The 24,896-nt window shown below is 39.1% G+C and overlaps 2 protein-coding genes across 3 annotated transcripts; one reads left to right on the top strand and one right to left on the bottom strand.

Annotated features, from left to right (window-relative positions):
* Nucleotides 1-1,487: 1,487 nt before the first annotated feature.
* On the bottom strand, nt 1,488-23,173 carry LOC133836319 (alpha-mannosidase 2). Of its 2 annotated transcripts, none has more exons than XM_062266715.1 (5): nt 22,799-23,173; nt 5,137-5,704; nt 3,068-5,081; nt 2,459-3,002; nt 1,488-2,399 (listed from the first exon to the last, which is right to left on the bottom strand). In XM_062266715.1, exons 2-5 carry the CDS (start codon nt 5,554-5,556, stop codon nt 1,646-1,648), a joined length of 3,732 nt encoding a protein of 1,243 aa, XP_062122699.1. In that variant the 5' UTR covers nt 5,557-5,704; nt 22,799-23,173; the 3' UTR covers nt 1,488-1,645. The 2 variants fall into 2 exon arrangements, with proteins under 2 accessions (XP_062122699.1, XP_062122700.1); XM_062266716.1 differs by lacking the exon at nt 22,799-23,173 and adding an exon at nt 16,613-17,191.
* A 616-nt stretch (nt 23,174-23,789) lies between these two features.
* Nucleotides 23,790-24,822, top strand: LOC133836668 (trypsin-4). Its single transcript, XM_062267260.1, has 4 exons — nt 23,790-24,382; nt 24,441-24,481; nt 24,552-24,623; nt 24,688-24,822. Exons 1-4 carry the CDS (start codon nt 23,790-23,792, stop codon nt 24,765-24,767), a joined length of 786 nt encoding a protein of 261 aa, XP_062123244.1. The 3' UTR covers nt 24,768-24,822.
* Nucleotides 24,823-24,896: the final 74 nt, after the last annotated feature.

Raw genomic sequence — 24,896 nt, 5'->3', positions numbered from 1 at the left:
TAAAATGTTTCTCTCTTTTAAAAAATTTAAGGTCTTTCATCTTTCTAGTTAATGAAGTATTATGAATAATCTTTGTATTCAGACCAACTCCGGGTGCTCATTAACACCATCTAGCGGCAATTAGTTGAACTAAGCCGCTCGTTCATATTTTGTTGCATACTTTTGAGCGCTCTGAAATTCATATGTACTAAATTGTATTGTATTAAGAAAACATTTTTTTGGGTTTATGCAGTGGAAATACTGTGGTTGGTTTCAATTAATACTTTATTCATTTGTATTCATAAAATTACATTGAATTTATCATGCTAATTTTCCATATATTCGTATTATCAAATATAAATACATAGTTATACTTAGTTTTAAATCAAATTCATTAAATGTCTTTTCTTGTCATATCTCTGTTTTTAAATTTTTGTCGCTTTCAATTCGTTTTTGTATTCGCTTGGATTGAATGCTTCTTGTTTGCGGTACATGTGAGGCTTCAAATTTTTCTTATGTAGTAACTATGCATCGTTTCTGTATTTATGTGTGTAAGTATGTCTCAAAGGTTCATTTAGTTTGCAGTACAAGTACAACACTACTCTAGTTGTGGCTTAGCCTATGTGGATTAGTTTAGATTGTTTTAGAGCTATCTTTTACCGTGCCATTTAGATGTATTTACAAAACGAGCGTTCAGGCGCCTTAAGATTTATGTTTATGTAACTAGTATGTATGTATATATAAATGTAAATATTTATTTATATTTGTCAAGTATAAATGTATTTCAATATTTGGCTTAACTTTTTGCTATCCATCGTCGATTAAAAATCTTAAATTATGTTCGAGAGATTTATGAATAAAGATGTCTATGTTTTGATTTGTAATTGAGATTCTAGTCGTGATGTGATCATGATGATGATGATGATGTTGATACCACCAAAAATTTTTGCTAAATAAGCAGAAGCATTTTGCAAATATTTTAAGCTAATCAGTCTAATCAAATTAAATAGAAGGCAACAAAAATAACGTTTATTGCTAAAAAACAAACAAAAATTGTCTAATTTGCTGGCTAAATATTTGCGGCTATATGTCTTTATACTATGTTATGTACTTGTGAAATCAAGTCTCTAATAACTTTTAAGCTCTATACATTGAGCTACCGTCAAACTCGAACAGGCAAAGATAACTATCATATATTTAATTGCCTGCTATGATTCTGCTATTGATTTCAAGTTAGCAATTTAGACTATAATGTACACGTAAATTAAGGAATTCGATTATAAAACATATTGCACGAAATGTGGACAGTGCAGACAGTGAAAGAATATTGAAGAGAGAAAAGTTACGAAACGGAATGCTAATGGGCAGTTGAAATGTCTATAATCCTTCGCATATTTAGGTAATTGTGGTCAGTATGAATATTTATCTATGCTATTGGGCTTTGTACTTCAAAATGTGAGCTAGAATGCGAGACACGGAGAGAGCTGTGTAAATAAAGCTAAATAATATGCACTTGTCCGTCCTTTAAATGTAAACCTAAGCCTAACTAAACATCAAATAAAGAACATAAATATTTACTTAGGATCTAGATTCGAATGAGATACATTGAGAACAGAAACGCTATACTTGCTGTCTGGTTGTTGGTTGGTTATCTAACTGGTGGGTTTTACAGCTCCCCTTGGAAAGTGAGATTATATGTTCGTAACTCCATGGGTTCCAGAGTGATCTGTGCCAGTGAACGCAATAGGTGTGGTTTATGCTGCGACATGCCTGTCAGGCTGGTGGATTCGATGGAATTTAGTCGCAAATCCCCAAAGCGAACTGAGCCAAGACCATTGCCCATTTGTGGGCACACGCTAGTCATGTCCACCTGCTGTGAGCTGACGCTGCAGTCGAAGCCCTGTCGGTGCAGCACCAACAACGCCGATGCGGACGGAAACATCTGGAGTTGAGCGTCGGAGAGTGTGCGCAATGTGGTCAAATGCACATCGCATGGCAGCGCTCCATGTGGCAGTAGACGCACCAACGTATGCAGCGCCGGCTGTGGTTGCTCAAAGTTACTCAAAAAGTAGAGATTCGGCGGGTAGCGCAACGCGTTTGCCAACTGTTGGGCCTGCAAGCTTAACACTTTGTAGCTGGGCGGCTTGTCCACATGATGACCCGATGGCATATCCTCGACAAGTAGCCAGAATTTGTGACGCGTGAGGCGACTGTCGACAACGCCTTCTCCCATGCCCCGATAATCATCATACAGCGTGCGACGGTCGAGCATTACCTCCAGTTGACCTGGCTCATAGCTTGCAGCACCCTGAGCGTGTGTGCTCAGCAGCGTCAGACGCTGGTGGGTATCCTGGAGAAAAGCGCCGGAAGTGATGGGGAAATAGTTGCCCTCAATGCCAATGGCTGGCACCTTGATGCGTCTGTTTGGTAAAACATTATTTTAATATTCACTAAAGAGTGTATCGCATTGTAAACTTACTCGTGATACTGGAACCCATTCTGATCGCTATAGAATACGGGCAGTTCGGGCATGCTGCTGGGCTCTGCCGGCTCCTTAAGCGGATCGCGTTGCAATGGCGCTGGTGCAATGTTGTCAATGTTCGTCACGAGTCGCATAAACAGCTCAGTTTCTCGATTCTTTGGTGGCGGCTCAAAGTCAATATCGTTCTCAATGTAAATCGCTGCATCTAAATGGGTTCGTGTATTGAAAATGCGCACAGTGTGCGCCATGAAGGGCCCATAGATGACAGTCACATCGCTAGCAATTGGCCCCGAGGTGATGATAATGCGCACATCCTCGTACTGCTCCAACACATCCTTCTCGGCCTCGCTTTGCTCTGGGTCTGTCTTAAACAAATATGCGCCCGAATGGAACTGCGCACTTCGATAGGCTGCAAATTTGATGGCGCATTGCATAGGTTGCAGCAGCTGTTGCTGTTTGTTCTTTCGGGTGATGGTCTTGAGGAAACCGGTCTTCTCATCGAACAGCAAACGCATGCTGGGATTCTCCAGCTGAATGTCGCCTGCAAAGTAGAGGGAATAAGTCAATTAAATCACTTCAAATGGGGATAAATAGAGATTTTCTTACCAGCTGGCTTGGCGCGTGCTTCGAAGACATTAACGTTTGACCCTCCTGGTGTGGCTGTAGATGATCCCGGGTCCGGTTTGTCAGTGCAGTCGTCGCAATAAACCGTGGCAATATTTCGCTTGTAGTTGAACTCATCCACTTGCACGCGATACGTGGTCAAAGACAACGGCTCCAGCTCGGCCACAAACAGCACTTCATATTGCCGCCTGGAGGTGCGAATGCGACCTGCGTTTGCTGCGCCAGCGTTAAGCATGTCATTGTATGCCTGCTCATAGATGTCCGTAATGTTCCACACAGGATTGATTTGAATGTGCTTCAGCTCCACGCCCTGGTCGTTGAAGATGCGCACATTTGGATGCTGCACACGCACCGCAACAATCTCAATGCGCTTCTGGGCGAGCGAGTTGTAAACCACGAAGCTGGCTTCGGCATTTTTGGCTGGCGCAGCGGCTGCACCTCCCGATGTTGTGGTAGTGGCTTCATCGCTTCCTATTGCTCCTGGACTGACCAACTGCAAGGGCATCTTGCGTGGCAACTTGCTGAAATTGTCGCGTTCGTATTCGTTGAGCAAAAATCCATGATTATGCGAGCTGGCATTCTGCAGCAGCAACTCTATGCACGCCTCCTGCATGCGAATCATGTTCTGGGTGCTGTCGAACAGTCGCATGGCGTAGTCTCGCATCACTGCTGCCTTCGAGGTGCCTGTGATGGCGTCATGGTGCTGGAACAGGCCGAGATTGCGTCTGGCATGTGTGATCTGCTCATAGTTTTTCTCGTAGATCTTGATGGAATCCTCGTGTCGCTCTTGACGCGCTGTATTGTAGGCAATGGTGAAGATTATCTCAGCAGCGCGTAAATTGTGCTCCAACTCGGAGCTGAGCAACTTGTAGAAGGGGCGTGTGCTGAAATAGCCAGACCAGTAGGCGGGCCTGCCTTCGGAGAAGATGTCCGAGTAGACAAAGAAATCACCCTTGAAGCTGGGGAATGGTTTGTCGCCCATGCGTTGCTTTATTGCCTGAAAGTAATCGGTGGGCGTGCCAAACTTAATGTCCACATTATACAATCGCTTGTTGGCCATGATGTGACTAATGAGCTTCTTGTAGTTATGATACTGCTGATCCACCTCTCGCTCCTTGTTGTAGCGGAAATCATCGCCGATGGGTATCAGCGCCACATTGTGTGGAAATAAGGAGGCGGTTCGTCCATATTGCTCCAGCAGCAGCTGTGCTTTCTCCTCCACATTGTCGTCGGTGATGTATTGCGCCTTCAGCGAGTATTCCGTGTACTCGCCCGGAATTTTGCGAAAATCAAAATTGAGGCATATGGAGGGATGTGGACCACAGGAACCCTTAATCGAATAGATGTCAAATGGCATGTTGTGGGTCAGTAATTTGCCCTGACCCTTGGCAGAGCGCCAATAAGGTGTCCAGATGAAATCACCCGTCTGCTGTCGGGCAAACCATTCCTTCCATGCATAATGTATGCGCTGTATGATGGTGCCCTCGAACTGTGCTCCTGACAGCAGATACGGCACTGTGCTGCCGTGTCCAAAGGGATCGATGGACCAGCCCACTTTGGGCGTCACATTCAAATTGTTTTTGAGCCATTGGTGGCCCTCGATGAGCTGATCCAGCATGGGATAAATGTGTACGTTGGCCTCGTCTGTCATTACCCAGCCACCGGTGGTGATCTCAATGCGTCCAGTGTTGACCAAATGCTTGAACGCGCGCTGCTTGGTGGGATGTGCTTGGTCCCACCACAGTTGCAGGAAACTAATTTCTGACCAGATGAAGGTCATGTCCTTGTACTGCTGCATTTTGGTCACCAGCAGATTGAGAATCTGTCGTGAGTCCGTTTGGAAGTAATCAAAGAATGTCTTCAACCAGCCTGGATCGTTGTGGGAGTGTGGCACAACAATAACCTTCAAAGGTGGTCGTTGTTTGTCCTTCTTCTGCGCCTCGTATCTTTCCTCAAAGCCTCGATCCCAATACTCCTTGGAGCGCATCCATTCGGGCTGCTCAAAGGAATAGTTGTTAGAGTATGTTCAGTCAGAGTGCTGACAAACTCACCTGGAAATCAAATCTGCTGTGCTCCTCGGCCGATGTAATGTTGGTCTCGCTCTGAAGCAGCATGTAACACTTGTCTCCCCAATTGACATTCCGTGGCACCTCCTGCTCATCCTCAGCCTTGAGCTTACCATGTTTCGCGACTGTAGTTTGCTGTGCCGCTTCCTTGGCGATGCTCTGAGGCTGACGATGCTGCTGGGCAGCAGTGTTGCTGTTGACCACACTGAAGGCATTCAAAGCAGCCGCTGGTGGGGATTGAACGCGACTCAGACTCACTGGCAATCCGACTGTATTGGCGTCGGGAATGTGTGTGGGATTCGGCTGACCAATCGAAATATAATACAAACAGAGCAAGATCGTCACAAATGCTGACAGCAGGCCAATGCATCGCGCCGAGCCGCGACGCAATAGCTTAAACGACATCTCTGGCTTATGCGGATTACTTTAGCTTTGTCACTGGGACTGGAATTGGGACTCTGGACTTTCGTTGTTGTCGTTGTTGTTATGCCTAGTTTATTTGAATGCTTCTCACTGGTTGATTTTGGTTTTCTTCTTTCGTTCAGCTCTACATCTGCAAAGGAAAAACGATACAGAATTATTAGATTACGTGAGCAATTTAGGCAAAGGAATGAATCATTTTAGCGATTTTACTCAGTAATCTAAACAGGCAACCTAAACAGGCAACCACATAATATTAAATAAAAAAGAGAATCTTTGATGAGCTAGTAAATACCTCGGAATAAATTTACTTAAGTAACATATGGAGCACGGTGAAGTGCACTCAATTGATTGTAATTAAATAAAATTGTGTATGTATTAAAATACTTTAATTTTTATTAATTAATTAATTAATTAATTACTTTAATTAAATAATAATTCTAGATGTGAACGCAATGTAGCAATGCAATTGCAGCGTTATTTAAAATAGTTGCTGATGAATCGTAGAAAGAAGAAGGAAATGTTCACATATGAAATTATTTGTAGAAAAACAACAATTAATTTAGCATTATCTGACAACACAATGTAGATCAATGTCTACAATCATGTATAATCTTAAATGTTTATTATTTATGCCAATTGCAAACATTTAAAAAGCTTTCTATCGTTTAAAGTATTGTGCATAAAGCTTATTATCCTCATGGATAGTCCACTTAAACATTATTTGTTTAGTTGTTGAGTATGATTTAATATTCCATACACACTTTAATAGTATTACACATAAAATTAGCTGTACGATTTTTAATAATCCTAAATAATCTCTTGGCATTAAAGATTAACATTGCCTGAGAATTTAATTTATTTAATAAGCCTTTAGTCTAGGGTATTAGCCGCAACATGAACTGCGAAATCAAATGCTGGCAAATCATTGCACATTCACTAGACGCACAAACCAACTTGATGGTTTTAGCTAGTTGATGTACATTTCATAAATTTAAGATGTTCGCCGCTCCTTTGTTGGTCGTTGCTTCTCGTTCTTTGGCTATGCGGGTGCTTCATTTCGAAATCAAGTGCTGTAATATTTCACATCGCATTGAATATTTCATGCAGACAATAAGCCAAGGAGCGGGTGGCCAAGGAGTAGCCGCATATGCAGGATGTGCCGAAGGGCAACAAGCGATGATGCCTGCAAAAATTTAATTAAGGCACATCCCGAAAATGCTTCGCATGTCTGCCACGAATATTGTGCATACATGCGGCGCAGCTGCTGGGCGGTGGAAGGGGGGGATGTTGTGGCTTTGGGCTGGCGCGTTTGTTGAATACGTAAAATCACCAATTTGCAATGCTTTAAATTCCATTCAGATAACTAACTGCATATTTGAATTTATTAAATGACGCATGATTCAAGCAATTCATCGTATTCAACATTTAATGATTCTAAATCACGCTATGGCCTGCACGTGGCATTGACAGCTAAAGGGGCTTTTCTAACATTTCATTTGCAGTTGCAAACTTTAGTTCAGTTGATTAAAAATGCTTGTCTAAATATTTGGAAAGTGCAGACTTGCTACCTTCTATGATTTTATATATCAAGTGTGTGCATTAATTTCTGCTTCGTTATTTAATCAAATTCTTTATGTACGCACAATAGTTGTCACTGCCATATTTGTGCATTCCACACAAAAATTTGAAAGCGCAAAGAGCCAAGCCAAGCATATTACTTTGCACTCGACAAGCTAACGAACCAAAATAACCCAAAGTTAAAGGAAAGCATGTAAGCAAATAAACTGCAGTTGAGAGTGCTAAGCGAGAAGACACTCTACAAGTTGACCTATATACTTATTGATAAGCGATTAATGCATCTTCAACCATAAATTTAAAAACGTTAAAATAAACTACATTTTTTTATTTAAATCGCAAAATAAAAATCAATCATTCAGCGCTGAGTAAAATCTGAATGCATTTGAAATACTTCATTGTACCCATAGCTCAACTTTAGCCAATTGCCTTTGCTTTTGGTCGATGGTTTTGCATTGGCTACAGGGTATGAGTATGAAAGCTTAAAACTCAATCAAAAACTCTTCAGAAACACGCAAAAAGTTTGTGTAACTTTTTGCAATGATGAAATAAATGCATTTGATAGTTTGCTGAAACTTGCTGACTTTGCTTGCTGGCTGGGTGACTACGGTTGGCACACAGTGCGTATGTGTGATGCGAAAGATATGCATGCAAATGCAACACGCATACGCCATGGTGAACACTTTGAAAATTATAATTTAATATGGCAGAAAAATAGTTGGTTTAACACAGTGTGCACACACAATGAACACCACACAGTGCACTTTTCATTCCTCATTTCTCTCTCTTATAGTAAAAGGCAGCAAATTAGACATGCATTTGATTTAATCAAAATTGAAGAGCGTTATGACCTATGCAGTTAGAAGCTTAAGTGTTTGAAGTGCCACCCTCTGTGTGCCTGGTTTCCAATGTTTCAATTAGCTGCACACACACTCTCTCTCACACACATTCACATGCTTGTGCACACACACAACTAGTCAAACCACATAAAGCTTAGGTTGAAGCAGCCCCTCGCATGCTAATCAGTGGCCATTAAGTGACGCTTCCCCTCTGCCAGCAGCGGTAGCTGTGGCAGCCACCTAGCCACCTGTCACCGGCAACATGCAAATGTTTCCCCCGCCCCTGTCCCTGCTCTTTCGACACGTTCACTGCTTCATTTAAACGTTCTCCCCCGCTCCGCTCCGCTCTGCTCTCTTCGTCTGCTTTCTCAGCCTCTTCAGCTGCATGTCACAATGTACGAGGCGTAAAAAGTGTAAAGTAAAACTAATGCTTAAGCTCATTAGAACTGCGTAAAATACCGAGAGCGTGGCCAGAGGGGCAAGGGGCAAGGGGCATGCGGTGTAGGCAGAGAAGTGGAACTGGAACAGAAACTGCGCGTGCTAAACTTTAGCTGGGAAACGGGAAACGGGAGACGAGAGACTTTGTTGTTTTTATTCTTGAGCTGGCACATTGCATGACTTCTTGTCACATCTTAACGTTTGAATTAATGCGCTCTCCCTCGAAACGCCTTTCAAATGCTGAGCATGGGAGGAGAAATCGTTTATCATATGTTGTTAAGTGGCTTTCAATGTGGCTTTGATAAGTATTAGCATCTGGAGATATAGCAAAAACTAATCGCATAGTGTGCGACGTTTTATTTCACCGATTATTTTCTTGATAATTTTCGATTTATCGTATTACGGAAAAGTAAAAAATTGCGAATGTGTCGCACAGTTTTTTTTTATTGTTTGACTATTAAATACTAGGTTGATATTACAATGTGGCTTCACACTAGGAAGTAGTATCATTAACTTAATTAATGATAAATGTAAAATAGGAAATCTTTTAATATTCATTTTTCCTTTCTATCGCTATCAGCTATGTAAGATGAGTTGACATTTTTCGTTTCTAAATTGTTTATCTTAATTCGATAATACTTTTATTTATCAACTCTTACAAAATGTTTTGGAACTTTTCTAGACTTCCGAAACCCGAAATACTCGCTTAATCAGCTAATATTTTTGTCGAGGCTCACTTGTTTTCAGGGTTGAGGGAGTGAGATAAAGCAAGCTTGCTAAATTTAATATGATTTCCTGCCCGCAACAAGTTAAAAGTTGACTTGAAATCCGGACGCACCAAATATAAAATTAAATTCGCAGCACTTGCCTCCCGTTGTGGCGTATAATCATTTCCTTATTTAAATATGCTGCCCAATTGAAGGTGTGAAAAACGGATAAATGTTCAGTTGGCCAATTCCTCCATAAGGCTGACAGCAGTCTCTATTCAATTCAGGCTGTCCACAAGTTTGTTAATCGAACTGCCAGTCCGAGATATTAGTTGCCTCACATAGAAAAAACTTTTTGGCAAATTTGATTTCATCGTAAATTGCACAGACCAGGCTGTAGCCTAGGGACAGACAGTTGCTTTCAGGATTCCGTCCGGTTGCTGTTCTCTTGACTTTTTGACATTTTGCCTCCGGTCCCCATTCCCTCCCCCCACGGCTTCCTTTTACTGGATCCTTGCGCACGAGTAATTCCAACTCGCAAAGGTTTCTGGTTCACTATTTTTTTCTCACTCGCAACACAGTTTGCATGCGCCCACTCCAAAAGCAACAGCAACATCAACAACAACAACAACAACAACAGCAAAGCGAAACCCAAGTCAAAAGTCGTAAAGTTTTGCTTGCCGCCTGTCATTGTTGCGGCGAGTTAGCTTTTGTTTTTTGTTGCAACAAAGTCGTCGCTTGAATTTCGCATATGTTGCTGTTGTTGTTGTTTAATCTACACACACATACACACACACATATACACTTCAATTCCAATGCAATTATAGCTATTGTTGTTTTTGGGCTGCAACACGAATAAATGCTGAGATTGGTTCTTCTATTTTTTTTTTTGGTGTTGGCTTTCACCAAAAGTTTCTGAAAGCACTCGAAATCAATTTATAACTTTGTTTATCAGAGTTCTGCATGTTATGCACTATAAATTGTTGTTATTGTTGTTGCTATAGTGCTTTACTTCCTGTTTCTCTTTTCTTGTTTTGCAAGTCACCAAATAGTGTAATAAATTGAAATTAAAGTTGATTTTATTTGCAGGAATTTATTTCTTCCATTTTCAACTTGATGCATAGATCACGACTATGTTTTTCAAAATTGATGACTCCAATTTACAATTCAGTCAATGTATTCCATATGAACATTTCAACTTTTTAACTGCTGCGTGTGCATGAAACTTTTCTTTTAGATTAGAATGTTACAAATTGAAATTTAATTGCCGCATTCGTATTTAGCAAAGCGAAATAAACGTAAACTTTAAATAATGGTAGTAAACAGAAGCATCATTTGGCTTTAATCAATTGCAGTTGCAGTGAAAAGCCACAGCAAAGTTTCCGCCGGAAAGGCAGCGAAAACTCTGGCAACAGTGTTGTGTGGGGAATTGAAGGGATCGGCTGCTGCTGCTGCTGTTGACACCAACACAATAGCGTTCCCAACTTGTAGAAAGTTCAACATTTTAATTAAACAAAGCAGCGAACCTCGTTATAAAGTATATAGAGAGAGGGAGAGAAGGACAGAGACAGGGGAACCCAGAATGGTGCTAAAGATAGTTTTCGGTGGTAGCTCAAACCTCTTAACTATGACAATTTCCATGGAGCGGCCACCTGGGCATGAGTAATGGGTACTTTCAGTGGAGCGTGTGCTCCATTGTAGGCCATTAGCACAGGCAGCGAAGCAACAAACAAGCCAAAATAACAAGAAACAAGTAAAACTTCATAAGACAAGCGTCGAGCTGCGCAATTCTTAATTTGAATTAAAGTATTTAAATATATTGTTCCTGGTTCTTTTTTTGTTCAGATTCTCTGATTCTGATAAACTTAATTATGCCTGAAGGAAAATTAAGTCTGCGGCACGCTTTTCCTACTCCCACTGTGGCACACATCTTGTTTTCAGTCTATTAAAGATAATCTGTGCCACGATGAACTCCCTCTTTGGCGCCCACCCGCAACCGCGTTTTAAAGTTTTAGCCGAATCAACAATTTAAATTGCCTTACATCGATGTCAGTTGCAAGCGAGCCAAAAAGCGGATTCAACGAGATAAGCAGCAAACAATAGCCGTTAGAACAGCACAGATACTGATACAGATACAGATACAGATACTCATATAGTGACAGCTACAGATACACATAAAAAAAGAAGAAATGGCAACCAAGTCGCATGAGACAACGAGAGCAGTTAGTCATTTTTATGGCAACGCTTGTGACATATAAACAACAACAATAACGACAACGACATCAACAAGGCAACAGCATCGACATTTGACCCACCAACATAATACACTGAGAAAATATGATTAGCATAAGACAATCAGACTATGCAGACAGAGCAAATTTTCCTTTTTTGCTTCAATTTTTGATTGTATATACATTTGTATATACCAAATTAATATACCGAAAGCTATATTTCGTATATTGATGAACTACCTACCAAATATACCGGCATCAGCAGAATTTTTTCCATATGAATTTATTTCTTGAATAACTTATACACTGAGAAAATATGATTAACATAAGACAATCGGACTATGCAGACAGACCAAATTTTCTTTTTTTGCTTAAAGTTTTGATTATATACATTTGTATACACTAAATTAATATAACGAAATATATATTTTGTATATTGATGAACTACCTACCTACATCAGCAGAATTTTTTCTATATGAATTTATTTCTTGAATAACTTATATCATTTTTATCTGATCCCAATCAATTTTTTAGGATTTGTGCGGCGAAAGTGGCACGTATCTAAAATATAATCTAAAATAATAACAAGTTCTGTCACAAAAATTATATCTCTGAGATCTAGTTGTGAATTTGGATTATCAGACGAACAGATATACGCGACTGTTCATGCTCATCAAAAATATAATATAAAATATATGTACTTTATGGGTTCGAAGAAGGAACTGCTTGTTGTAAACTTTTTATAAAATATTTACCCTATGGTATGGTATAAATATAAGGCCAAGCTTAATAAGTTATTACTTAAGGCAACAAAAGTCAATTCTAACTTAAAAATGACTATCAAATAATTTAAACAAGCTACAACTTAAATTTAGCAATTTGTAAGTCTTTCATTTAACCACTTCAAAACTGTTATTCAAAATTAAATTAAAAACAAACAAAGGCACATTTAGCCACAGGAAACACTAAAGGAAGTTGTGTTTTTGATAATTATTGTAGAAGAATAACATTAGATTAATAGGTTTGGCACTTGTTTTCATATATATTTTTAGCTAATGCGAGGCTAACATTGTAATAATATACCAAATCATTACGATATGCAATATATTAGCTTCACCGTTATGCAAATATGATATTTAATTTACGGTCGAGTAACGGTTCGTCAATTTAATGATGTCACAGTTACAGTCACAGTTTCAGCTGCGGTTATAATTCGATACCCTGCATAATATAATATTCATTTCAATTGGCAACAACTACTTTTAGCATTTTATAAAATGTGTAGTTTCTTCCGTTAACTTTTGTGGCAGTGTATTTATGGATTATCCACTTAGCATAGGCTGAAACTCAAACCCGGTAAGTTTCACCTGAAGCTCACATTGTGTGCGCTTCTTATTCCCAAGCGGATTACGCTTTAACAGTCAAGGGGCAGGCATCAAATATGGTATTCGTTGCCTGCTCTCGCAGCTCCTCAGCCGTAAAATCGAACTTGCCACCTCCATTGTTGGTATTATATTCGTATGTCCTACATTCTTACCGGGCGCCAAGTTGAGGTCATAAACGATTGCCTAATGGCCATATTATTTAGAGTTTTTAGTAGTTTTGTCGCAATCAAACCAGTCAATTGACCCGCTTCACTTGAAATGGCCAAAGCCCGCTGCCATCAGACATCAATCTATCATTGGCTAATGGCTGTGAAAGTTGCATATAAAGACTTCCTTGGAATGCTGAGTATTTATTGCAGTGGTCAAATCAATTGACCATGGCATTCATTTAATTAATTGCCGCAATTCAACGGCAACAAAAATCAATTGGTGTAATCCGGGGAATTGATCTAACTACATATGTTAAACCAGATATAATACTTAAGATGTTGATTGATGAAACTCACACTTGACTATAAAATCAATTGTGAATTATGTCTCATGTATCTTTTTCAGTTCTGTACTAAATCAAAAGAGATTTAAATTCTTCAAATGTTTAGTCTCTTAAATATTTTAACGCTATTACACTTTAGAGTCGTGTAGTCCACCTTACATTATCTTCTGTTATCTCTCTGTACTGCATTCTAGTTTCCACACAATTACCACTTACAAAATTAAACTACTCCTGTTACATTCCTATTGTATGCAAATATTATTTACTTCTGCTGCACGACTATTATTGTTATTGGTTATTGTTCAATCTTATCTTTTAAAAGTTATTAGTTTTGTCATGAAACACCTATTAAATATTAAAGTTGGCATAATTTTTGAGCATTTTAGTATTTTAGCTGCCTTTTGGCTTGATTAATATTAGCTTTAAAGCAGAGCCAGAAATTAAAGAACTGGAGAGCACTGATAAAGCTCAAAATGCCTGCTAATAAAATTTGGAACGTGAGACTTTTACTCTATGGAGGGACAACATTTTCTTTTAATAGCCTCCGCCCGGCTCATGTACGGGTAAAGTACATAAATTGAATACACTGAAACAAATATATTAAGATTAAAGATTGAATATATTTCAGCTTTATTCATAAATGGGCAAATTTAAAAGTTATACGCATATAATCTGAATTTTCGATTAATTAATATTCGAATAAGTTTCGATTTGGAAATACAACACAGGGTATTTCGTAAGTCGTGCAGTTTCGACTAGAGCATTTTCAGTTATTTCCTTTTTGCTTAGTAACAAAAAATACACACGACGCACGGGGAAAAATAAAATGAAAATTTATTCTTTCTTTTCTTTTCTTTTCATTGCTGGGTTTCCTTTGTGGCGCTAAAACAACAAAAAACAACGCTCACAAATTATGATTACATAGCCGAAAATTGAATTCTCTTTCTCTATTGGATGGAGCATCAACAACATTTAAATCTCTCGGTTCGAAAATTAACATAAGTGTTCAGGAGATGGTTTTGAAAATTGAAAACAAATATAAAATCAACTGTGGGTTCATTTCGATTAAGCTGTCTATGGGGTCGACAATACCCTCTACTCTTTTTTCTTGTCTCTTTCCATATCTGTGATGGAGATAGCAAAGGAATAGCAAAGTGGGACGAGTGGGAAGAGCACAAACAATAGCGCATTTTATTACATTGATTGTGAAATGTTTCTGTTTCATTTTGATGCAGGTTAAACGCTGGGAAAATTCAAGCACACACATTGTTGTAACAGGTTTACAGTTACTTATAAGTAATTACACACAAACACAAACGCAACACACATAAATAATCAGTATGGGGGAACTACATCATCTCTTACTACATGTTATTACTTTATTTGGAGTGTTAAATTACGTTGTTGCTGCTGTGGCCTAATGCAAGAGACTAGAGCGTACTCACAGAATGATTCAATGACAGACCATTAGCCATGTTTTGATGGCTGTTTTGATTACTGATCAAACGAATCAGTAATTGAGGTCAGATTCTGTACTAGTTTGGATAGCTGTGCTAACTGTTGCTGTGGCCAGTTAACTGTAACTAAATGGACATTATATAATCGGATAGTGCACACAACCGGAACACAGGCCACACACATGTACCAACCGCACATTTTGGCCAACTCATGATCTGATAGATCGCTTGCCTCTCTATTCTCCCCACCTTCCCTCTCTCTGTTTCAGTTCTTCACACTTGACATCTTTCGTTACGCATCATTACCAACTGACAATTGTTAGCGAAAGAGTTGGGACCAAAGTGCAAAGCCAAAGCTTCGACGCTGATATAATGATTATATTGTGAGCCTCACTTTATATGGTAAAACGATATGATTGCATGATGACATGACATATGGAAAAAAACAAACTCTCTATAGACGTGCCACACAAAAGACTCTGACGAAGACCCAACCGCAATTCCATAAGAAAGAAGGAATACAACACAACAGAAAAAAAAAAGAGCTGCTAGCAGCGACGCCACCGGAAAATTGACAGCACGCAATATACCGAACCGAACCGAATGGAACGGATAGGAATGGAATCGCCGAGAAGAGGACAATAACGTGAGGCGTGAGGAGTGAGGTATAAAGTAATGAAATAAATGGAACAGCATGCAGACCAAGTACGCCTTGTGGGGGTCTTGCGACTAATTTTAGTGACACGAGATATTATTACAAGTGTATGTGTGCATGTATTTGTGATGCCTATAAACCGAGTTGAGTTGAGCTGCGCTGAGCTAGGTAATCGATAGGCCCCCCGTTGTGGGCACATTTGAGGCCTGCGACATGCCGCATGCGGCATGCAACTGTCCTGGGGTAGGCACTAAGTGCGGCTACGTTGAAGTCAAAGCATTGCTGCTGAAACTCTTTTAATGATGCCTAGTTATCGATTAAACGCTTAAAGCAATTTGCTAATTGACTCTTAGCGCATTAAGCGAGACGTTAATATTTCATGTGCCTTTAAAATCTGCAATCAGCGCCGAGAAAGTTAATTCCAGTGTATTCTGAAATATGAAATTAAATTCAGCAGGATTTAGTTGCACAAAGTGTAACATTTCCGCATAGAAGAAGAGGAAATAAAGCGCGAATGCAGTTGAAGAGGAAATGTAAAAGAAAATTATAAAGTATTGTAGCTTAGGTGGTGAACAGGATGAAAGAAGGAATGAAACAAGTGAAAACAATCTGACGAGCTTGTTGAACTACTAAATACCCTACTTTCTATTTGGGAGATAGAACAACATGCAAAGATTAATTTTATTAATATTAGCGTGATAAGAACTGAGCTTAATATATTGTCATGTAAATCAAAATATACAATCTCAGTTATCAACTTCAGCATGCAATAATACTATTCAATTTGAATGTCATGTTCAAATTTAATTGAATTTTAGGCGTATCAGCCATCTGCAGATGATAGTTATCTCTAACAAAAACGTGTACCTCAAAGCCAATAAGAATTATGTATTCATAACGGCGGTCAGACGGACAGACAGATAAAGTTAATACCGCCAAATAACTGGTATACATATTTCTGCAAAACTGTCATAACCTTACCTTTTTATTATTTCGAACGCTATGTATAAAACGGAGCTAACGGGAAGCAGGAACCTCGCAGGAAAACGGTGAAATGAGGAGAAACAGCTTAGCAGGAAAGGGCGAAATTAATGCGGAAAGGAAATTAAATCTAAACTAAAGTAAACGGAAGCGACAACATTATAACTAGGGCATAATATAATTCGCTTTAAAGCTCCCTGGAGGGAGTCAGACTACTTTACTATTGTCTGGGGTTTTTTACATTTCTACATGAACATTGCATAAATAGCTACTTACACAGGGAAATCAGGAAAGTTGTAGTGCAAGTTTTAGTGCCATGCCACGAGTCCTTACACGACGACTGCACTATGCTCTATGCCATAAGGGACACAGCAAACAGCAAAACACACATAAATCAACACAAAGGACGGCAAAAGTTGTTGCCACAAAAACACAATCACAACAACGATAATAATGTGCTTGAATAAGTGAATGGTGGAGAGGAATTAACGTTAAAGAGCGCCACTTTAAATAGTATGCAGTAATGGTCCTCTTTTTGAAGCAAGAACGCTCCAACTGGGCGTCAAATTTTTTAATTGCATTCGCCGTCAGAATAATTAAAAACAATTCCGTCACGTTGCCGTTGTCGTTGCAGCAGCTGAAAGCTTCAGCCTCAAACAATGACGAGCAAGGAACGGCAAACTTCGCTTTAGATTTTTATTTCCCGAGACTTTTTTCACGTCCTGACGGCCAGGAGTTGCAAGCAAATCACACACAAACTAACTAACTAACTAACTGACACAACGGGTGCTGTCCTGGAGGTCTGTCCTGTCTGCTGCACGTAGAAGAGACCAACCGACGTCGACGCCGCTCAAAACGCAACTGAGCGCAACGAGCGAGCGACTTCATCAACTTCGACTTCGACTTCAACTTCGCCCGTCTGTTCGGCTTAGCAAACGACAGCAACAGCAACAAAAACAACAACAAAAGCAACAGCTGCTCTGCTGCTTTGATGTTCGAGTCGCTTCTCTGCTCTCAGCTGTGGGTGAAGAGTGTGGAAGAGGAGAGTGTGAGTGAGAGGAGAGCCGTTGGGGGATTTTGGCCGCTTGGGGTTGCCTCGGTTAACAGCAAAGCGATTGTTTTCCTGCTTTTGTTATTCTCGCACACTTGCTCTTCTCTATCATTCATTTCAACCACTAAATTGTCTTTTTTCTTCTTTCAAGCAATTTTAAACAGCAAAAAATTTAATATTAGCTGCATAATAAATTGTCTGCTTAATGTACTTTTATTTCACACTATTTAAATCATATTTATTAAGCTTAATTCATGCTTGTTGTTCACATTAAATTAATAGCTTGCTTTTAGTTAAATCCGACGAACAAATAGTTAAAGAAAAAAATACATATAAAAAATGTGTAATTGGTTTATTTGTGGGAATTGCACAGTTTGTTAATTTATTGGAAACTTTATCTTTTGCAACCACAAAAATTAGTGGTATTTGAATTGCATTATTGCATAAATAAAGTATAATCAAATTTGAAAAAAAAACTACTGGAAATTAAATGGGAAATTTAAAATGCAATAGAAAGTAATTTTCTTTTTTTATGTGCATTTCGAAATTGATGCATTGTGCAAGTGTAGGTGAGTTGTAGTAAAGTTCTTGAACGTTTTTGTCTATGAGCCATTTGAGTTTTGAATGGACGTACAGCAAATAACGTGGAAATCTTTACCCAGGTATTAATCTACGAACCGCTTAGCGCTTTGAGTTGCTGCCTTTAGAATCTTGGCAAGACTCAAGGGTGCGCTTTGTTCGCCTTCTCGCGAGCTTCTCTCAGCCCGTTGAGTAGTCAGTGCAGCAATTAACTCTTAAGGAAGAATTTCAGACAAAAATATAAAACAACCGCAATGGCGTAAGTCGAACTTGAAGTGGAAGGCAGCAGGCAGCAGTCAGAATGCGACGGCAAGCTGCTGAAGTGGTCCTAAAAGCGAAAGAACGAAAAGAACTCGAGTATAAAACAAAGACTGTGAAGCAACATTTAAGTTTAAGTTTCAAGAGGAGAAGGTCGCTGTTTATTGATTGCAGACGACGCGCAGCGACGCGGCGAAGCAAAAGTCAAAAGCAGAAACCAAAACAGACAGCAGCTGAAGCAGAAGCAGAAGCAGCAACAGCAAAAGCAACAACAACAACAACAACAAAAGCAGCAGCAAAGGCAAGTGCAACCGGGAATTGGCACAGGCCCTTGAAATAGCTGTTGAGCCCACGCAAAATGCGAAACGCTGTGACTGTGAGGATGACGACCAAATGCAAGTGGAATTACTGGAAGAGAGGCAGCAAGGGGCGAAGAAGTGAGCGGTTCACCTCGAACTCTTCATGCCCTACACTTGTCAATTGCTTTTACCCAACATACAATTTAAAGCACGCATGAATGATTCCAATAATGTTTATTTGAATTGGTTGCGTTTCTCATTATTGTGCCTCCAAAGTGAAGCGAAATAAACTGTTTTCTATTCGCTTAATAAATTTTCTCAATTGTCTCTTATGAAGTGGCTGTGATAGTTTCTGCACATAAACTCTCAACTACTCACTTAGAGAGACTTCAACAGCTTTGCGAATTAAGAGTTTTAAAAATATTTATTCTACAACTAAAAGTTGAATAATTGTGGAGCAAATTCAAAGCTACAAAAGTTTTGATTCTTGAACTTCAAAAACTTTTAGGTTCTTCATTACATTTATCTTACTAATTAAATTTCATTATAATTGGAATTAAAAATTACACAATTTCTTAACCCGTTAAGAAACTAAAATTAGTATTAGCTTTAGATCGATGTACATGTTAAGTTTCACAAAAGACAGAATTTGTTTGATAAAAATTCATCTTAGTATTAAATAAATATTATTTCTTAATATTTTTAATAGAGATGAACATTTTACATCTTATCATTCAGTTAAAAAACTAAATTTGCTAAAATTGGATTTGGTAATCAACAAAGTTGAATGATTAAAGTGGCCAATAAAGTGTCACATTGAATGGGGTTTTGGGTTTTTATAATTTCGTCTCTTTATCTGCCACAAATCGGAGGCGGTAAGTGGCAGCAAAGAGGACAATCTGTTCAGCAGAACTCAAATCGGGTCATACTGTGTTCTGGATGTGGTTCCTATTCAGCAGCTGACGGCAGATGTGCTCCAAATGTTGCTGACTCATTGAACCAAGTGTGGCACACACACACACACACACAAACACCCGAAGATAAACACAGACGAAAATCACAACGTGGTGCAAGTGTTGCAGTTGCAGCTGTGGCAGGATGCTTTACTTGATTTGCAGGTCAATTGCGTAGCATTCGGACAACAGTCGGTCACTGTCCTCATTCGTCGTTCACGTCCACATTGACAACGTAGATAGCTGATGGTTGACGTTGACATTTAGCTGCTCCCCAGTTGGCAATACTGTCTGGCCTGAGCTGTGTTGCGTTGGGTTGGGTTGGGTATGATCCAAGTCACAGTTAAGTTGCACTCAACTAAAACGTAACGGTAGAACAGTCAGTCAGTTGAGTGCGTGCAACGTTTGTCAAATTGCAAACCGGCAAAAGCAGCAGCAGCAGCGGCAGTGGCAGCAATAGCTTGCCACTTTCCCATAGCCGCAAACAACATGGTCCGCATGGCCCATAGCAATCTATGGCCATGTCCACAGCCGTAACCGGTAGCTTGCCAGCAATTCCAGCAGTTGACAAAACCCAACCAAGCAGTCAGCAACAACAATAACCACAACGTTTGCAATGGAAATGGAAATTCTTGCATTGAAATCTCGTTTTATTTGCTTTGTGTGTTCTTTTTGTTTTTGTTTTTGTTGTTATTTCTCTGTTTCTGCTGCGATGCTTTTTTTGCGGTTTGTTATTATTTTTGTTTGTTTCGTTTCGTATGTTGTTTTATTTCGGGGCCTTTTTCGCTTTTTTGTTTGTTGTTGTTGTTGCTGCTGCAAGTGACATTGCCCATCAGTTGTCGTTGTTGTTATTCTCATTTCAACTGTTGCAGTTGCAGTTGCAGTTTCACCTTTCTCTCACCTCCTCCACCCTCCACCCACCGACCATCCTCGGCCTTATCCCCGCAATCGGAGTCAGTGAAGCGTCCAAGTTTGGCACTGCAGTATGTCCATTAAATAGTTTCCTTAATTCCAGTCACGATACTCGTCGCATTCGAAAGAAATACCACCCAAAAGCGAAATCCAATTACAACAAGGAAATGCGAATTAACTAAATTGTAAGCAGGACAGTTTAATAATGGGATTCCTCCTTCAAACCAATTCAATTCAATTTGACTAAAGATCGACCAATTGTTCAACATGATTGTGATTGCTATGACAGCTTAACCTACATTCTAGCCAGGAGTCCAGTGGGTTTCAAATCGGTCGTAATTATCCTTTGATTCAATTAATTACCCAAATGGCAAGCCAATTAAAGCATTGCATGTTAAACTATAGTTTCATTTCTATATTTATCTGCGAATCCATCTACTTAACAACAGCTGAAAGATATTTCTATTAGTATAATAACAAACGTCATTATTTATTACTGTTATAGGGTAGAAAAACATGTTAAACGCATTAAAATTAAAAATTTTGCATGTTCAACGTTCAGAATTATGTATCATTCTTTATTTATGGTATTTATTTTGGCTCCCTCAAAACTTTTACACTGATTGCTCAATTAAATTCATTGACATTTACTACAGGGTATCTGCTAGTGAGTCATTCTTATTTCTTGTTGCTGGTCAAGTTTGCGTGATGCTAACAAGCTGTTCCAAATCGTTGATTTGCGCTTCGCTAACTAACAAAAGATACAAATGTTTCGCAAGTTTTATATTTTCTTTAGCATTTTTAACATATCATTGGTAGAGTTGCTAATTAAAGTTTTTACTGTTGGGAATTTAAAAATACGATTATCGCTCTATATAATGAAATTTTAACTGTCTTTATCGACACCATTATAGTTTGCTAAAATTATTAATTTTATTTTATCTACATATCTGTGATATCAACACGTTAGATAAGTATGTAAATCAAAGGAAATTGCAAATATAAAGTCTAAAATCTTAAATTTGAAATTTATTGTATTTGAGTTGTAAATTTTGTAATAAAACTTGTAGGTAATACATAGATAATTACCAAAGGCATTTTACACCAAAAATTTCGTAGGCCAATTCAGTATAATAACACAACAACATTGCCAATTGCTGGCAATCATAATCAAAATTTCTGTAAAATTGGATTTTTGGAGCATTATATTTGTTGAAAGATATTAATATGTGATATAGCAATGTACATTCATAATACTCTAAGAAATTTCTCAACAGATCTGAAAATTGGCACTATATTAAGTAAATCTTGTAGTTTTAAAAAACAAATGAAGACATCTTAAAACAAATACTAACTCAACAATGAATGCGAATTACAACAGCAAAAACAACATGGAAAGGACAGAGAAAAGCAACACGAGATTAGAATTTGGAATGAGGCTCAAGAGCAAATAGTTAGACTCACATAAATACATACATACATACTTATACAGACGTACGCATACATAAGTGTGTCTGCTTTTGGGGCCACGCAGGGGGCACTTCCAATAGTGTGTGAAAAAGGTCAAAGAAAGCAAAAAAAGGGAATGTATGCATGTATATTGTTTTTACATTCACTGTATGTAGAATAAGAAAGACAAAAAGGGAAGGCACGAATTCCTCTTCGCACTTGTAATGCCATCAAAGAAGAAGAAAATCAATTTAAATTGAATTATACAATACAAACACTTACAGCAACAACAAGAACAACACAAAACGAATTTTGCAGATATATTAGAATGAATTGAGAAACGAGTTTTGCACCGGGCGAGAGTTGAAAGCGGCCTCAATGAATGAATGAATGAGTAAGCAAGAAAACTAAATAAAGATGAGCTGCCGCTGCTGCTGTCGCTGCGGCTAGTGCATAAATTAAAGAAAGACGCATCCCATATGTACATACATACATACATATGTGTGTGTGTGTGTGGTCGGCTGGCAAGTTTGTAACAATTTGTAAGAGAAGAAAACAAGCAAAAAGGAGATGCAAATATTGTGGTGTGGCCAGACTACAGTCTGCTTTTATTTTTGGTCATACAAATTGAATACAAAGTGGTTGGCAGAAGGGAGAGTGATGAAGACAGCCTTGACGTAAAGCGTCAGGTGCTTTGTAACTACTAACACACGTACACACGCATATGTACTCCACATATCATGCAACAATTTTGATATGCAATCTGATTAAAATCGAGCAAAAACGAATTTAATAGTTGTCTCGTTTGGTGACTATGTTGTTGTTGCTGCTAAACTAAACTAGAATCCGGTTTCTTGTCCGAATGATAAGCTGAGGGGTTGAATTGCTTTTTGTGCGTGTGAGTGCGTCTGTGTGAATCTGTCTATCATTACAGAACTGAAATCTTATTGATTGTACGCACCTTTCTTGCAGCTTATCACTTGTTATATTGTACTGCCATTAATTTTTAAATATTATTTTTATTTTATTATTATCGGTAGTGCATTTTAGTAAATTGGTTTTGCACACACACATGCACAGAATCGCGTAATCCTTTATACCAACAATGCAATCTACACCTACACACAAACAATTACACAAACATTTGGCGTTGATTGGTATTGTACTTAACACCTTTTGTGGCTGTTTCTAATTATAAATATTCGATTGTAGAATCAGAAAGAAATCTATAAAAACGTTCAATACTTGTATGCTGTTAATGCTAATGTAAGGTAAACATTTTCCGAATCAATAGAACGCGATGCGTCGCCAATCTGAGCGTAGTTCATGGGCAATTTCAAGCGCGAGACTGATTGACAAAGTGACCGCAGAGCTGCCAGAAGAAATAACAGTTGGATCTAAAAAAATACCAAGTTTGCAGTAGTTTGCTAATGTGACCTAATGCTATCGATTATTTGAGCTGGTTAAATCGATACTTGGAAATAATCGAGTATATGATCCGTTAAATTTGAATTTCTACTAATAACGAGAAGCAAAAATATGAAATGAAAATAGCTTCGTTTGTTACGCATACTCTTTAAGAAGTAATCAATTAATAATTAATTACTCCTGTTTACATCTGATTTGTGATTGGGAAAACCCTGAAATCCGAATACTATTGGATTTTCCCTTTTCCCCTGAAATAAGACAAGCGGAAGTTCATTGTCATTGATTTTAAGCAATAAAAAAATCAGTAAAAATCAAAACAACACACCCACTGACAATTGTTAATTATAGTTACCAATTGAGTTCAGCTGAAATAAGGTACAAGACCTGATAACGGAGAGAATTGATAATGAAGACGCAAACTGCAACACAGACAGACAGACACGCTCGTATATCTAATTTTCTGCCAAGCAAAACTCCGTCAATGATTAACAGCTGTCGTTTAGTTTCGAAGAGTCAACGGCAGCATGCAGAGCATTCTACTCGCTGTTATTCTGATCTTCGCCCTTTCCTGGATCAGCGCCAATGCGGATGTCAATCGTCGTCCAGACGGACGCATTGTCAACGGACGCGATGCTCGCGAAGGCGAGTTTCCATATCAAATGTCCTTGCGCCGTCTAACCGTGCATATCTGTGGCGCCTCCGTGCTGGATGGCAGCTGGGCCATAACCGCTGCCCACTGTGTCGACGGCCACGAGAATCAGCCACAAGAGTTCACGCTGAGATTGGGTAGTGTTAAGCGCTCCAGCGGTGGAAGCATAATGTCGGTTCGCACTATCTATAAGCACCCCTCGTACGATGCTAGCGACATGAATTTCGATGTAGCCCTGATGCGCACTCTGCCCGGTGCCTTGACCATGGATGCCAATGTGAAGCCAATTCGTTTGCCAGAAGCTGGCGAGGCCATCGAGGAAAATGTTTCGGCCATTGTATCCGGCTGGGGGCATATGAGCAGCTCGGAAGCCATGTTATCTTCGGTATTGAAGTACACGACGGTTCAGACAGTAAATCAAGCAAAATGTCAGCGCGACTTGAGTTTCCACGGCGGAGTGAGTGAGGCGTAAGTAAGAAAGATATGATTACCAAATACCTAATTAATATCTTCTGTTTGTCGTTAGCATGTTCTGTGCGGCTGCTCGCAACACGGATGCTTGTCAGGGTGAGTTTGTTATTAGCTTGCTCATGAGTCATTGCTCAATTGTGACTAATTTTTACATTTTACATTGTAGGAGATAGCGGGGGACCTTTAACCGCTCAAGGAAAATTGATTGGCATTGTTTCCTGGGGTGTGGGCTGTGCAGGTAGCTCGACAATTAGTTGCATTTTGCTAGCAATTGGTTTGTTAACCTCTCATATTATTTGCAGACCCATATTATCCTGGTGTCTACACGCGCTTAGCACATCCATCTATAAGGCGCTGGGTTCGCCTGCTGACAAAGCTGTAAATAAACTCATAAAAGTCAATAAACCTATATTGCGTGACAATTACTATGTGTATTTAATTTTAAATTGAGCGCGCGAATATTTTGCCGCATGCTGTTATCGATAGTTTTTAACGATGCTCAGCCAGCAAA

This window comes from Drosophila sulfurigaster, chromosome 2R (genome assembly GCF_023558435.1).
Source record: "Drosophila sulfurigaster albostrigata strain 15112-1811.04 chromosome 2R, ASM2355843v2, whole genome shotgun sequence".
NCBI lineage: Eukaryota > Metazoa > Arthropoda > Insecta > Diptera > Drosophilidae > Drosophila > Drosophila sulfurigaster.
Note: the sequence above shows the minus strand (reverse complement) of the source record. Positions and strands in the feature narration are given on the sequence as shown.

What these genes read in the sequence shown, in the direction of transcription:
- LOC133836319 (XM_062266715.1), bottom strand. Translation starts at nt 5,556, where the DNA reads ATGTCGTTTAAGCTATTGCGTCGCGGCTCGGCGCGATGCATTGGCCTG. An exon ending in ACAGCAGATTTGATTTCCAG is followed by an intron (nt 5,082 to 5,136) that starts GTGAGTTTGTCA and finishes TCCTTTGAGCAG; the next exon opens with CCCGAATGGATGCGCTCCAA. An exon ending in AATGGGTTCCAGTATCACGA is followed by an intron (nt 2,400 to 2,458) that starts GTAAGTTTACAA and finishes TTTACCAAACAG; the next exon opens with ACGCATCAAGGTGCCAGCCA.
- LOC133836668 (XM_062267260.1), top strand. Translation starts at nt 23,790, where the DNA reads ATGCAGAGCATTCTACTCGCTGTTATTCTGATCTTCGCCCTTTCCTGG. An exon ending in CAACACGGATGCTTGTCAGG is followed by an intron (nt 24,482 to 24,551) that starts GTGAGTTTGTTA and finishes TTTACATTGTAG; the next exon opens with GAGATAGCGGGGGACCTTTA. An exon ending in CTGGGGTGTGGGCTGTGCAG is followed by an intron (nt 24,624 to 24,687) that starts GTAGCTCGACAA and finishes TATTATTTGCAG; the next exon opens with ACCCATATTATCCTGGTGTC.